The 13,861-nt window shown below is 47.0% G+C and overlaps 1 protein-coding gene across 1 annotated transcript in view; it reads left to right on the forward strand.

Annotated features, from left to right (window-relative positions):
* LOC309564346 (membrane-spanning 4-domains subfamily A member 8-like) overlaps positions 1-13,861 on the forward strand; it is a gene marked incomplete at its 3' end in the record, with an annotated part of 69,754 nt that overhangs the window by 28,139 nt on the left and 27,754 nt on the right. The window contains exons 2-3 of the mRNA XM_082268972.1: positions 1,004-1,287; positions 5,682-5,792. Of these exons, the coding sequence (XP_082125098.1) occupies positions 1,009-1,287; positions 5,682-5,792 (390 nt within the window). The 5' untranslated portion in view covers positions 1,004-1,008. The remainder of the gene's footprint in view (positions 1-1,003; positions 1,288-5,681; positions 5,793-13,861) is intronic.

A 13,861-nucleotide genomic window follows, 5' to 3' on the forward strand; every position in this document is an offset into this window, starting at 1 on the left:
ACAAATGTCCATTGAACATGTCCCTTTTCTCTTCACATTGAACATGTCCCTTTCTCTTCACATAGAACACATTCCTTTGTTTTTCTCTTCACCCAGAAAATGTCCTTTTTCTCTTCACATAGAAATAGTTCATTTATTTCTTTTCACATAGAAACAATCCCAGACCTCACCTTGAGTAGTCTTCAGTCTTAATTCATTTTCCCTTCACACAGGAAATGTCCATTGGTTTCTTTTCACATAGAAACAATCCAAGGCCTCACCTTGTGTAGTCTTCACACTTTTTACCCTCCTCAGTGCACATCGCTTCAGGACTCAGGTATTCCTCTCCCATGCTCACACAGTGTCAGGAGGCACACATCTGACTGTCCTCCTCTACTCACACAGCGTCAGGAGACAGCAATCCTTCTCCCATGCTCACACAGCGTCGGGAGGCACACATCTGACTGTCCTCCTCTCCCCAGCTCACACAGCGTCAGGAGGCAGCAATCAATAGGACTTCCTCTGGACAAATTATAGAGGCCTTAATTTCCTCATTCTGAATAGCTGAATGGTTTTCAACTTCTTTACACCTTCCTGCTGCCTTTGCAGCCAACACCCTATAGTAATTGGTGAATTGTCTAAACCAAGCAGAAGTGTATCTCCCATCTGTGACAACATCCACAGATTTACCTGACTTCCTGTCACAATATATATATATATATTTTGTCGCTTGTTGTTGTTGCAGAGCAGTCTGTCCTCCAGGGGGCTCTTTCCATTGCCATTCCCTTCAGGTGCTGGCTCCACCCCCGCGTCATGCAACTTTTCAGTCCCAAGTTGTCATACAAGTCGCACAAGTGTCAAAGGGGCCTTACTGTATCCAAAACTAAAAAATAATTTTTGTATATTGGAATCCCTCTCCTAATACAGTGGCTCAGTAAAATATTGTCTCATTGTTGTGTTAATATTTTTAGAAAGGCATACAAAATTCTGGTTTTAACTTTTTAAAATTTTTTTTATATTTTAGATTTCATGATGTCAAATCCTGCGAGTCAAGGCGTACCTCCTCACTATGAGACGATAATGAGCAGCACTCCATCTGCAGTCCCTGTGTCAAATGTACCTGTGGCATCTTTCTTACAGAACGTCAGTCCTCCACCCCCTACGTTTTACATCACTCCTTCAACCCAGACCTGGAGTGTCCCCACTGTGGCACCACAATGGCAGCTGTCCACCATCATACCCCAAAATATGGACCCATCTTTACCATTTTTCCAACAATTTCTGAAGGGTAAACCAAAGGCTCTGGGAGTAAGTATTAAAGGTGATCAAATGGCACACAGTTTATACAGGGAGCCCAGTAAATTTTGAGAACCACATCTAAAGGTGTACCTGACCTTTTGCAATAGACAATATGATGCATGGGGGGGGGGGGAGTAGAGATGGAGATACAGGTATGTAGCGCAGACCCCTAATGGGCCCTGCAGATTTGTCCCAGGATCTATTCCCAATCGAGTGTGAAGCAGCAAAAAATAGCTCTCACAGCACAATGACCAGGCAGTAAGTATCTTTTTAGGGTTTTATGCTGGTTGAACTTGCTTGGGGTGCAGAGTAAACCTTGGGATGCTGCAAATTTAGTGCACACAGTAGCAGAGGACACTCTGGTTTAACTTGACTTTTTAGGGTAACTCCCTTCTGGACTAGCAATAGGTGAACAAACAACTCGGGGGTCTCCAAACATATGAGCAGTCCTAAGTCAGCAATTCTGGAGCACGCGCTCCAAAGGATAAGAGACAACAGTCACTAGGAACTCTCACTCTAGCCTATACTCACAATGTCCCCATGTACTTGGATGGCTTTGTCCAATTTCATCCAGACACTTTTCCTGTGAGTCTGCTGGCCAGATCCTCAGTGAACCCATTTAAATTTTCTCCAGCTCCACAGCTGAAAACAGAAAACAGACTCCCCAGTTCTCCCTAAGCTTGGGCCTTGATGAACTTCTGCAGACTTCAGCTAATCTGCCCAGAAGGTCAGCAGCCCTACCGACTGGGCCTTCTCCTCCAGAACAAAGACCCTGCAAAGACCCAGACTATTTATGTACCACCCAGGTACTACTAGGTATTCTCTCCCCCAAGGATTGGCTGAGACCACATCAATTTTCAGGCCCAGGGTCCGCCTCTTCCAGCCCACTAAATTCTAGAAGCCACTAGAAGGCAGTAGAAAGTAGTTGAGTCTGCAGCCAACAAGACCTAGAACAGTGATGGCAAACATTGGCACCCCAGATGTTTTGGAACTACATATCCCTTGATGAACTTCTGCAGACTTCAGCTAATCTGCCCAGAAGGTCAGCAGCCCTACCGACTGGGCCTTCTCCTCCAGAACAAAGACCCTGCAAAGACCCAGACTATTTATGTACCACCCAGGTACTACTAGGTATTCTCTCCCCCAAGGATTGGCTGAGACCACATCAATTTTCAGGCCCAGGGTCCGCCTCTTCCAGCCCACTAAATTCTAGAAGCCACTAGAAGGCAGTAGAAAGTAGTTGAGTCTGCAGCTAACAAGACCTAGAACAGTGATGGCAAACATTGGCACCCCAGATGTTTTGGAACTACATATCCCATGATGCTCATGCACTCTGCAGTGTAGTTGGGCATCATGGGAAATGTAGTTCCAAAACATCTGGGGTGCCAAGGTTCGCCATCACTGACCTAGAACATCCGAAAATAATCACACACAACAATTACAGAGGAGCTCAAGAACTAGATTTACCTGAACCTCTCTAACAACCTATTCTAGGAGGGTTCTACAGGTAGATCCTTAGAGATACAGGACCCTGTGCCTATGCATGGCATACCTGTAACTCAGTAATCCATTTATTACCACGCTCCATGCCCGGTTCTTCTGAATTGACTGAAAGCGGCCCCCAGCAGGTACCTCGCTGTCAATCTGCAGCTACCCATAGCCAATACACAGATGGGGAAAGTATTCCCCGCTGGGTGTGAAGGCAGCCCACTTACTATGAGGAATAAGGAAAGTAGGAGACTGCACCATCACATGACCATTGAAAAAACATAAAAATAAAAGTATCAAAAAATGTTTGTTACAAAAGTAATAGTGTTACACTTAAAATGCTGTCTGCTTTAATTTAATTGGCTTGAGTAACATTGTGCTCACAAATGCTTTAAGCTTTACTTATAGCATGGCAGGCCCTACCATGGGTGCCACTGGGTCCATTGGATCCAGGCAGAACTTGGACAGGGGTGGCAAATTGACTCCCAAGATTTTTTTTCCAGCAGTTTTTTGTGTCATCGGTTTGCGGTGCGTCACGGGCAGCATTTCCCCATCTCATACTGCTGCGCGTAGTATAAACTGATGAGTAGGAGGAGGCGGAGCTTCTCCTCCAGCGCATGTCCCTCACGTTATCGTGGTGTGCGCAATGACGGCAAACATCAGCGCACTCCATCTCAGGCAGGGCAGGCTGGATCTTCTGGGGGGTTGCAACGGCAGACACAGGAGTGAAAGGAGGACTGCGGACAGACATTGGGTGTTTGGTGGACCGGTCTGGTGGAAGAAGATAACAGTATATAATATTTTATATTTATAGAAAATATTGGATGTGGGAGCAACATTTTATTCTTGGACCCAGGCAGAACAATGTCTTGGGCCAGCCCTGATTTATAGGGTTTGACAGTTTCTAGAGCTGAAGAAAAAAAGGCGGTATAAATAGAATAACCTCCTACGTTTAGTGCGCTTGCAACTTGTGTATAGATAAATGATATATGTGTATATTATATCACACGCTAAAATTGTGCAAACAATGAAATACGTGCAAATATTATTGTGCAAACATATGTTACATCCAAATATTAAATACAAAGATTTATGGAATAAATAAATAAAAATGAAGTAAATAGATATATAAATAGTGTCCACAGTGAATCAGTCTATATGGGGTATTGCACCATACATATAGGAAAAAAAATTGGTCCAAAGTTCCCAATATTAATATTCCAAATAGAACAGGGATGAGGCGGTGGTAGGAATGTTCATAAGGGTCACCACAGTGCTCAAGAGGGGTTTGTCAGAAGGCTCACCAGAATTGTTGGATCCCCTCTAACCTTACGGTAGGGGGATCATTCAGGCTTATAGAAAGGTGAAGTTTCTCTCTCCAGGGCTTGAAGTAATGTAGCTGGTCCTCACGCTACTTCTGGGTTTGAGATCCCCTTTGATGCACTCCGTGGTCAATCAATATTAAATTAAAAAAATATAGGAAGCCTCATAATGAGATCCATTTAAAAAATATATATTTTATTCAGAAAATAATCTGTCATATAAAAAAATGAGCATGCATAAGAGACAGATTTAAAAACTGGACTAGTGTAAAAAAAAACCCATAAAACAATGGGAAAAAGTTAATAATGAGAAGGCAGGCACGGACGATTGGGATCACTACGATGCAGTGAGAGAGAGAGACGGGGAACGCCAGCTTCCGCGTGCATTCCACTCCGTCCTATCCAACTACCGGTCACATGCCCCCTGCGTGCGTTCCAAAATCCAAAAAAATCTGTCACTGAGAAGACCCGCCTGCTTTGTTTACATAAGCAGGCGGGTCTTCTCACCTTTCCATGACGATCGGGGGAGGGAGGCGGCAATCACCACCTCTGCTCCTCCGGCCCGACTCACGCTGTGTCGAGTTAGCCTCCGGCAGCGCGTTGTAGGTCTACGCCACTGGACCCAGGAGAGCCGCACTGCCGCAGTAGGATTACTGTGAGCAGTCGGCAAGTGGTTAAAGGAGTTGTAGAGTCAGAAGGTTTTTTATCTTCATGCATTTAATGCATGAAGATAAAAAGTCTTCTGTGTGTGTAGCAGCCCCCCCCCCCATCTCCTAATATTTACCTGAGCCCCATCTCTGTTCAGCGATGTCCATGAGTCCCTTTGCCAACCGGGACTCTCCCTCCTGAGGCACAGCAGTGGCACCATTGACTCCCACAGCTGTCAATCAAAGTCAGTTAGTCAATCAGGAGAGAGCGGGGGCGGGCCGAATGGCAGCTTTGTGCCTGAATGGACAAATGGAGATGCAGCTCGGCTCAGGTACCCCCATAGCAAGCTGCCTGCTGTGAGGGCACTTAGCAGGTGGGAGGGGCCAGGAGCACAGAAGAGGGACCCGAGAAGAGGAGGTCAGTGTTAGTATTTCTAAGAGACAGGGTTTAGGAAGGTTATTGTCTTTTTACACTTCAAAAGACTGGAAAAAACATCCTTTGTACTACAATTGTCTTATGTAAGGTTGTGTTGTATTAAACTTCGGTGTCTTATTGAAGAGTTAAGCTGCCTATGGTTAGTGCCAAGTCAGCAAGTGATCATACTGGCTGGACAGAATGGGTCTTAATATGTATGTCAAAGCATTTATGAACAGAGTAAAAAGGCATAGGTTTATACTGGGCTAGATATAAGGCTGTACAGGGATCCCATCAAAGGACACATGAGGGTCAAATTGATTTCTGACTTTTGGTACGACCCAAAAGAATGAGAAAATGTTATTTGTGGAACTTGAACTTGCCTTGAAAGAATCCCCATCTGGGTTGAATCATCAACTAGGCAAATCTATTCATTTATCTCTAGCAGACTATTAGATATCAATGGCACTTAGCAGAGTATTGTGTAAAGCTGCATCAAACTAATTAAACCTCATTCTTTCCCCCCTTCAGATTCTGGTCATTGTGGCAGCCATCTTGGAGATTTGCATTGGCATTGCATTGGCCTTCACCATCTTTACCACCACGTTTGTAATTGGAATTCCTTTTTGGGGCCCTGTGTTTGTGAGTAGTATTACAATTTGCTGTTTGTGTTGTATTCCACTCGTGCAAAAGAACACCGACCTGCAATATCACCTATTGGCCAATCATAGATTAGCTTTCACCAACGTAGCAGGGGAGAGTTTGAATCAAAGTGAGTTGTTGTTGCCTGTGTCCTCTTTGGAGAGTTTCCCCTCACTTCCTGTCCTGGTGACCACTGCCCTTTGATCACTGGGATAGGAATGAAGTTTAATTTCTGAATAAGAACAAAGACAAAAAGAATAGCCTGAAAAAGTTCTAACTATTTCTTATGCTATCCAAAAATAAATGTGACTAGAGTTTAATTTAAGATGATCATAAGTCAGACATCCCAACCTGCCAAAACTCATTTCAGGGAGGTGGCAAAGTCATTTCAGGGAGGTGAGCCCCCCCCCCCCCACACACGCCGCCGCCCCCCCCCCCTCACCCTACACGCACGCTTGTGCCGCACCCCCCCCCTTTCCAATTTAACACTACCAGAGAATAATAAAATGAAATGTAATCAGTATACCTGGTCACTGATGCTGGTACTGTTCACTGGTGCTGGTAACTGGTGCGGGTACTGGTCACTGGTGCTGGTACTGGACACTGGTGCTGGTACTGGCCTGGTCACTGGTGCTGGTACTGGTGTCTGGTACTGGTCTGGTCACTGGTGCTGGTATTGGCCTGGACACTGATGCTGGTACCGGCCACTGGTGCTCGTACTGGCCTGGTCACTGGTGCTGTTACTGGTCTCTGGTACTGGCCTGGTCACTGGTACTGGCCTGGTCACTGGTGCTGGTTCTGGCCTGGTCACTGGTGCTGGTCACTGGTGCTGGCCTGGTCACTGGTGCTGGTACTGGCCTGGTCACTGGTGCTGGTACTGGCCTGGTCACTGGTGCTGGTACTGGTGCTGGTCACTGGTGCTGGTGCTGGTCACTGGTGCTGGTCACTGGTGCTGGCCTGGTCACTGGTGCTGGCCTGGTCACTGGTGCTGGTACTGGCCTGGTCACTGGTGCTGGTACTGGTGCTGGCCTGGTCACTGGTGCTGGTACTGGCCTGGTCACTGGTGCTGGTACTGGCCTGGTCACTGGTGCTGGTACTGGCCTGTCACTGGTGCTGGTACTGGCCTGGTCACTGGTGCTGGTACTGGCCTGGTCACTGGTGCTGGTACTGGTGCTGGCATGGTCACTGGTGCTGGCCTGGTCACTGGTGCTGGTACTGGCCTGGCCACTGGTGCTGGTACTGGCCTGGTCACTGGTGCTTGTACTGGCCTGGTCACTGGTGCTGGTCACTGGTGCTGGTACTGGCCTGTCACTGGTGCTGGTACTGGCCTGGTCACTGGTGCTGGTACTGGCCTGGTCACTGGTGCTGGTACTGGTGCTGGCATGGTCACTGGTGCTGGCCTGGTCACTGGTGCTGGTACTGGCCTGGCCACTGGTGCTGGTGCTGGCCTGGTCACTGGTGCTGGTACTGGCCTGGTCACTGGTGCTGGTCACTGGTGCTGGTACTGGCCTGGTCACTGGTGCTGGTCATTTGCTGGTACTGGTCTCAGGTGCTGGCTCTCTGGTGCTGCTCTCAGGTTAGGTCACTGTGCCTGTCACAGAGTGGGGTGTCACGATGATTGGTCCCCCGCGCGCCAAAATGCCTCCTGGAGTAGAAGATGTGGCTGTAGTAGAGAGCAAAGACGCTGCTTGCTCTCTGCAGCTCCTCCCACAGGCGGAGTGCATGACTCATATCACTCCGCCTGTGAGCCAGCACTATTTCAGCTCCAACATGATTTCTCTGTGCAGTCTCAGCTTGCTGACAGCTGACACACTCTCTGCCTGCATCGATGAGTCATCTCATCTGACTCACTGTGACAGACTCACACACACAGCCGGGATATTGCCCTGAGCTCGCGGGTGTCCGTGAGCTCAGGGCGGAAAGCGGGAGTCTCCCGCGACTTGCGGGAGACTTGAGATGTCTGATAAGTGAACATTTTCCATTTAAATACGTACATGCTTCCAGCATATTAAGTCCCTGTCATGTAATAAATGCCGATTGTAGCCAGGAGCTGGCTAGTATTGCCTGCCTTATCAGGAGACACTTTGCAGCACTTACTGTAGTGTAGGGTGACCAGACGTCCCCGGTTTCTGGGGACAGTCCCTGGAATGAGAACACTGTCCCCAGAGCCAATCTGTCCCCAGATGTGTCCCCGGATTGCAGGGGCGGGTGCTGAGGCAAAGGGGGGGGGGGGTGCCGAAGCCAGTTGCATACCAATGGGGGCAGTCCGCCCCAGATGCCACACTTTGGGGGGGGGGGGGGGAGCCGGCGTCCCCTACTGTTTCAATTTTAATTTGAATTGCCGGGTGCCGCTGTCACCCAAAGTCCCGCCCCCTTGTTGTTTGGCTCCTTTGATTAAGGTGACCAGATTTTTAAAATGAAATCCAGGGACATATTTTTTTTTTATTGGCAAATGGTAAACTATTGTATAAGCATATTTTCCTCAAATGATATATGCAGTGTATGTGCTATTTGTTTATTGAATTATTGTATGATATACATGTTATTTCTCACATTTCCTATATTGAGAAAAAAAAAAGATATTTCTTAGAATTTTTTGAGATATGACTACCAAATGTTATCAAGATAAGATAGAGAAAAAACAGAGTGCAGAGTTCAGGAGTGAGTTGCATAAAGAATGCAAGTCTCAGCTGTGCCCATCTATGCAGCCTGACCAGTGCTCAGCACGGCAGCCTCACCAGTGTCCAGCAATGCAACATCACCAGTGCCCTTCCAATGCAGCCTCAACAGTGCCCTTCCAATGCAGCCTCACCAGTGTCCATCCAATGCAGCCTGCCCAGTGCCCATCCAATGCAGCCTGACCAGTGCCCACCCAATGCAGCCTGACCAGTGCCCAGCAATGCAGCCTCAGCTGAGCCCATCATCCAATGCAGCCTCACAAGTGCCCAGCAATGCAGCCTGACCAGTGCCCAGCAATGCAGCCTGACCAGTGCCCACCCAATGCAGTCTGACCAGTGCCCACCCATTGCAGCCTGACCAGTGCCCACCCAATGCAGCCTGACCAGTGCCCATCCAATGTAGCCTCACCAGTGCCCATCTATGCAGCCTGACCAGTGCCCATCTACGCAGCCTGACCAGTGCCCATCTACGCAGCCTGACCAGTGCCCATCTATGCAGCCTGACCATTGCCCAGCATTGTAGCCTTACCGGTACACAGCAATGCAGTCTCACTGGTGCCCAACTATGCCGCCTGACCAGTGCCCAGAAATGCAGATTCACCAGTGCCCAGAAATGCAGCCTGACCAGTGCCCAGCAATTTAGTCTCACCAGTCCCCTGCAATGCAGCCTCACCAGTGCCCAGCAATTTAGTCTCACCAGTGCCCAGCAATGCAGCCTCACCAGTGCCAATCCAATGCAGCCTGACCAGTGCCCAGCAACACAGCCTGACCAGTGCCCAGCAACACAGCCTGACCAGTGCCCAGCAATGCAGCCTCACCAGTGCCCAGCAATGCAGCCTCACCAGTGCCCAGCAATTTAGTCTCACCAGTGCCCAGGAGTGCAGCCTCACCAGTGCCCAGAAATTTAGTCTCACCAGTGCCCAGCAATGCAACCTTACCAGTGCCCAGCAATTTAGTCTCACCAGTGCCCAGAAATGTAGTCTCACCAGTGCCCAGAAATGTAGTCTCACCAGTGCCCAGCAATGCAGCCTCCCCAGTGCCCAGCAATGCAGCCTCTCCAGTGCCCATCCAATGCAGCCTCACCAGTGCCCAGCAATTTAGTCTCACCAGTGCCCAGCAATTTAGTCTCACCAGTGCCCAGCAATTTAGTCTCACCAGTCAGGCTGCATTGGATGGGCACTGGGCAGGCTGCATTGGATGGGCACTGGGCAGGCTGCATTGGATGGGCACTGGTGAGGCTGCATTGGAAGGGCACTGGTTAGGCTGCATTGGAAGGGCACTGGTGACGCTGCATTGCTGGCCACTGGGGAGGATGCATTGCTGAGCACTTGGCAGGCTGCATAGATGGGCATAGCTGAAACTTGCACTCCTGAACTCTGCACTCTGTTTTTTCTTTATGTATCTCACTCTTGAACTCTGCACTCTGTTTTTTTCTCTATCTTATCTTCATAACATTTAGTAGTCATATCTAAAAAAAACTAAGAAGTATCTTTTTTATTTATTTTTTTCTCAATGGAGGAAATGTGAGAAACAACGTGTATATCATACAATAATTCCATAAACACTTAGCACATACACTGCATATATCTTTTGAGGAAAATATGCTTATACAATAGTTTACCATTTGCCAATAAAAAAAAATATGTCCCAGGATTTCATTTTAAAAATCTGGTCACCTTACTGTAGTGAGACTGTTACTCTCTAGTACCCAGCTTAGACTCTATGTCATTACATCCTGCCAGAAGGGTGAATAATACCAGAGACTGAAACAAAGCATCTTGGGATCTCTAGTCCAAGGAACCAGGTTTTGCACTCAAGTCGGACTGTAATGGACTACAAGTACCAGCCGGCTGAAGAGGAAAAGGAGAATGCTGGGAGAGGTAATAAAAAGCCTGGCTACAGTAACGCACTCAAATATATTTTAATAAACTAACCAATTAAGTTTTGCTATAACTCTCCTACCTCTTTGGAGGACCAAAGATTTCAAGTGGGGGAAGATGTAGCCAGGACCTGGCTAATATTGCCTGCCTTATCAGGAGACAATTTGCAGCACTTATTGTAGTGAGATTGTTTCTCTCTAGTGCCCAGCTTAGACTCTATGTCATCACATCCTGCCAGCAAGGTGAATATTACCAGAGAGTAAAACAAAGCATCTTGGGATCTGTAGTCTAAGAAACCAGGGTTTACACTGAAGTCGGACTGTAATGGACTACAAGTATCAGCTGGCTGAAGAGAGAGAGAAAAATGCTGGGAGAGGTAATAGAAAGCTTGGGCTAGGCCAAGATCGCTCTCTTGGGACCCCGGCCTGAATCTGAAAGCAAGTGACTCTGTGTTAGACCATGCTGTGGCCGAGTCTCGGCCTGTGCTACTGAGAGAGAGTCGTCATTCGTGTGTACAGAAGCATCCACTGCCAGCTACTTCTGGTCATCCAGCAGCAGCCTGGAAGCCACTTTTGTCACATCCACGCCAGGTCCTGTTGGGCAGCAGCGCAGCGTGACATGAGGTCAAGCGCCAAACATTTGAGCCAGGTTCTGCAGAGGCCTGCTGTTGAGTGTTCACATCATTTCCCAACCTGCCCAATTTCCTTAACAAAGGACACTGAATGCAGACACCGTAGCTGTTTGCCTGAAGTAATCTGTAGGAGACAGATTGCTACACTTACATTCAACTGAGCAGCCAATGTTCACCCTGCTCATCCAGACCCTGAAAGCCTACTTTATCTCTTCCTGCTTGTCAAGCCACTTCAAGTGCATCACTAAAGAGCTAGCTTAAGACACAAGATATCTTCTCCTTTTGAGAGACTACAACATATCTTCCCCCCACAGGGAATAGGTGCTATTGACGCCATAACGGCCTAAGTTTACACCCAAGACTCACTGAAAGAGCGAGATTAGACGTAAGGGTCATATTGATTTAAACTGAATTGAATACAGTATCCAAACGGTTCTTGGGACTGTGGAGTTGGGTTATAGAAGGGAGTGGTCTGACATAAAAAAAGGGTCATTCCTCTGTCCTTCTCGGCCTGCATTCATTGATCTCAATTTAGATTGAGTCTGTTTATTTTGTGTAAGTGTTCACTCTATATATATATATATATATATATATATATATATATATATATATATATATATATATGTATACAGTATCTCAAATAAGTGAGTAAACCCCTCGCATTTTTGTAAATATTTTATTATGTCTTTTCATGTGACAACACTGAAGAAATGACACTTTGCTACAATGTAAAGTAGTGAGTGTACAGCTTGTATAACAGTGTAAATGTGCTGTCCCTTTAAAATAACTAAACACACAGTCATTGATGTCTAAACCACTAGCACCAAAAGAGAGTACACCCCTAAAGTGGATATGTCCAAATTGTGTCAATATTTTGTGTGGCCGCCATTATTTTCCAGCACTGCCTTAACCCTATTAGGCATGGAGTTCACCAGAGCTTCACAGGTTGCCACTGGGGTCCTCTTCCACTCCTCCATGATGACATCACGGACCTGGTGGATGTTAAAGACCTTGAGCTCCTCCACCTTCCAGTTGAGGATGCCCCACAGATGCTCAATAGGGTTTAGGTCTGGAAACATGCTTGGCCAGTCCATCACCTTTACCCTGAGCTTCTTTAGCAAAGCAATGGTCGTCTTGGAGGTGTGTTTGGGGTCCTTATCATGTTGAAATACTGCCCTGTGGCCCAGTCTCTGAAAGGAGGAGATCATGCTCTTCTTCAGTATGTCACAGTACATGTTGGCATTTATGGTTCCCTCAATAAACTGTAGCTCCCCAGTGCCGGCAGCATTCATGCAGCCCAGACCATGACACTCCCACCACCATGCTTGACTGTAGGCAAGACACACTTGTCTTTGTACTCCTCACCTGGTTGCCGCCACACACGCTTGACACCATCTGAACGAAATAAGTTTATCTTGGTCTCATCAGACCACAGGACATGGTTCTAGTAATCCATGTCCTTAGTTTACTTGTCTTCAGCAAACTGTTTGCAGGCTTTCTTGTGCATCATCTTTAGAAGAGGCTTCATTCTGGGACGACAGCCATGCAGACCAATTTGATGCAGTGTGCAGCGTATTGTCTGAGCACTGACAGACTGACCCCCCACTCCTTCAATCTCTGCAGCAATGCTGGCAGCACTCATTACTCTATTCCCAAAGACAACCTCTCAATATGACGCTGAGCACTTGCACTCAACCCCTTTGGTCGACCATGACGAGGCCTGTTCTGAGTAAAACCTGTCCTGTTAAACCACTGTATGGTCTTGGCTACCGTGCTGCAGCTCAGTTTCAGGGTCTTGACAATCTTCTTATAGCCTAGGCCATCTTTATGTAGAGCAACAATTCTTTTTTTCAGATCCCAGAGAGTTCTTTGCCATGAGATTCCATGTTGAACTTCCAGTGACCAGCAATAACACCAAATTTAACACACCTGCTCCCCATTCACACCTGAGACCTTGTAACCCTAATGAGTCACATGACAACAGGGATAAAAAATGGCTAATTGGGCCCAATTTGCACATTTTCACTTAGGGGTGTACTCTTTTTTTGTTTCTCTGCCACCAGGATTAATTGTCATAGTAAATATTCTGCAAGTTTATGTTACTAAATTATGCTCTTGAAACCTCAGTAAACAAGATTCATCTGTTTCATTTGACTGTGTGTGTCTCTAAGTGTCTTTGGCCCCAATAGGAATTAACCCAGGGTGTCAGAGATTTCGGAGGACTTGCAAGGTCAGGGCAACCGGTGGGTACAAATCCATCAAGCAGCCCTCATGGGGGTAGTGCTACACAATATACAGGCTAAGCCTTCTAACATGGATTTTTGCTGACAGCTCGAAATTGGCACCGTTGACAAAACTTTGAGCAGTTGGTGGGCTGGCTGTTGATGTATAATGACTGCAGTATATGGGAGGGTCTATAGCAGTCTTTATCAACATTTTAAACTTTAAACAGTTTTCAATTTTTGTGTAACCCTTGCTAGATCCATTGGTGGTGGGTAAAAAAAAATGTCCCTTGCATTGGTGGCCCTTACAAATACAGACAGTTAAAAAGATTATTGGTGGCATGCCATTTACTCTGCCAAATGGTATTGGCTCCAGAACTAAGCAGACACCATCAGATGGGGGGGGGGGGGGTCATCAACTCAAGGAACTTGTAGCAATTCCTGGAAGAACTCTAGGGTTCCATGGAACCTCGGTTGACAATGGCTGATCTAGAGAATTTACTTGAAGAGATTGTTTAGGTTAGAGTCCATTTTAAGGGGTTTTAATACCTGTTATAGGTTTGCAGTAAGCCTGCATTTTTGCTAATTAAGGAGAAAGTGACAGATCCTTTGAAAGCCCATCTCTTCTACTACGAATACTTACTTATCCTGCTAGATC

Source organism: Pelophylax lessonae (genome assembly GCF_965119305.1).
Source record: "Pelophylax lessonae genome assembly, chromosome: 9".
NCBI lineage: Eukaryota > Metazoa > Chordata > Amphibia > Anura > Ranidae > Pelophylax > Pelophylax lessonae.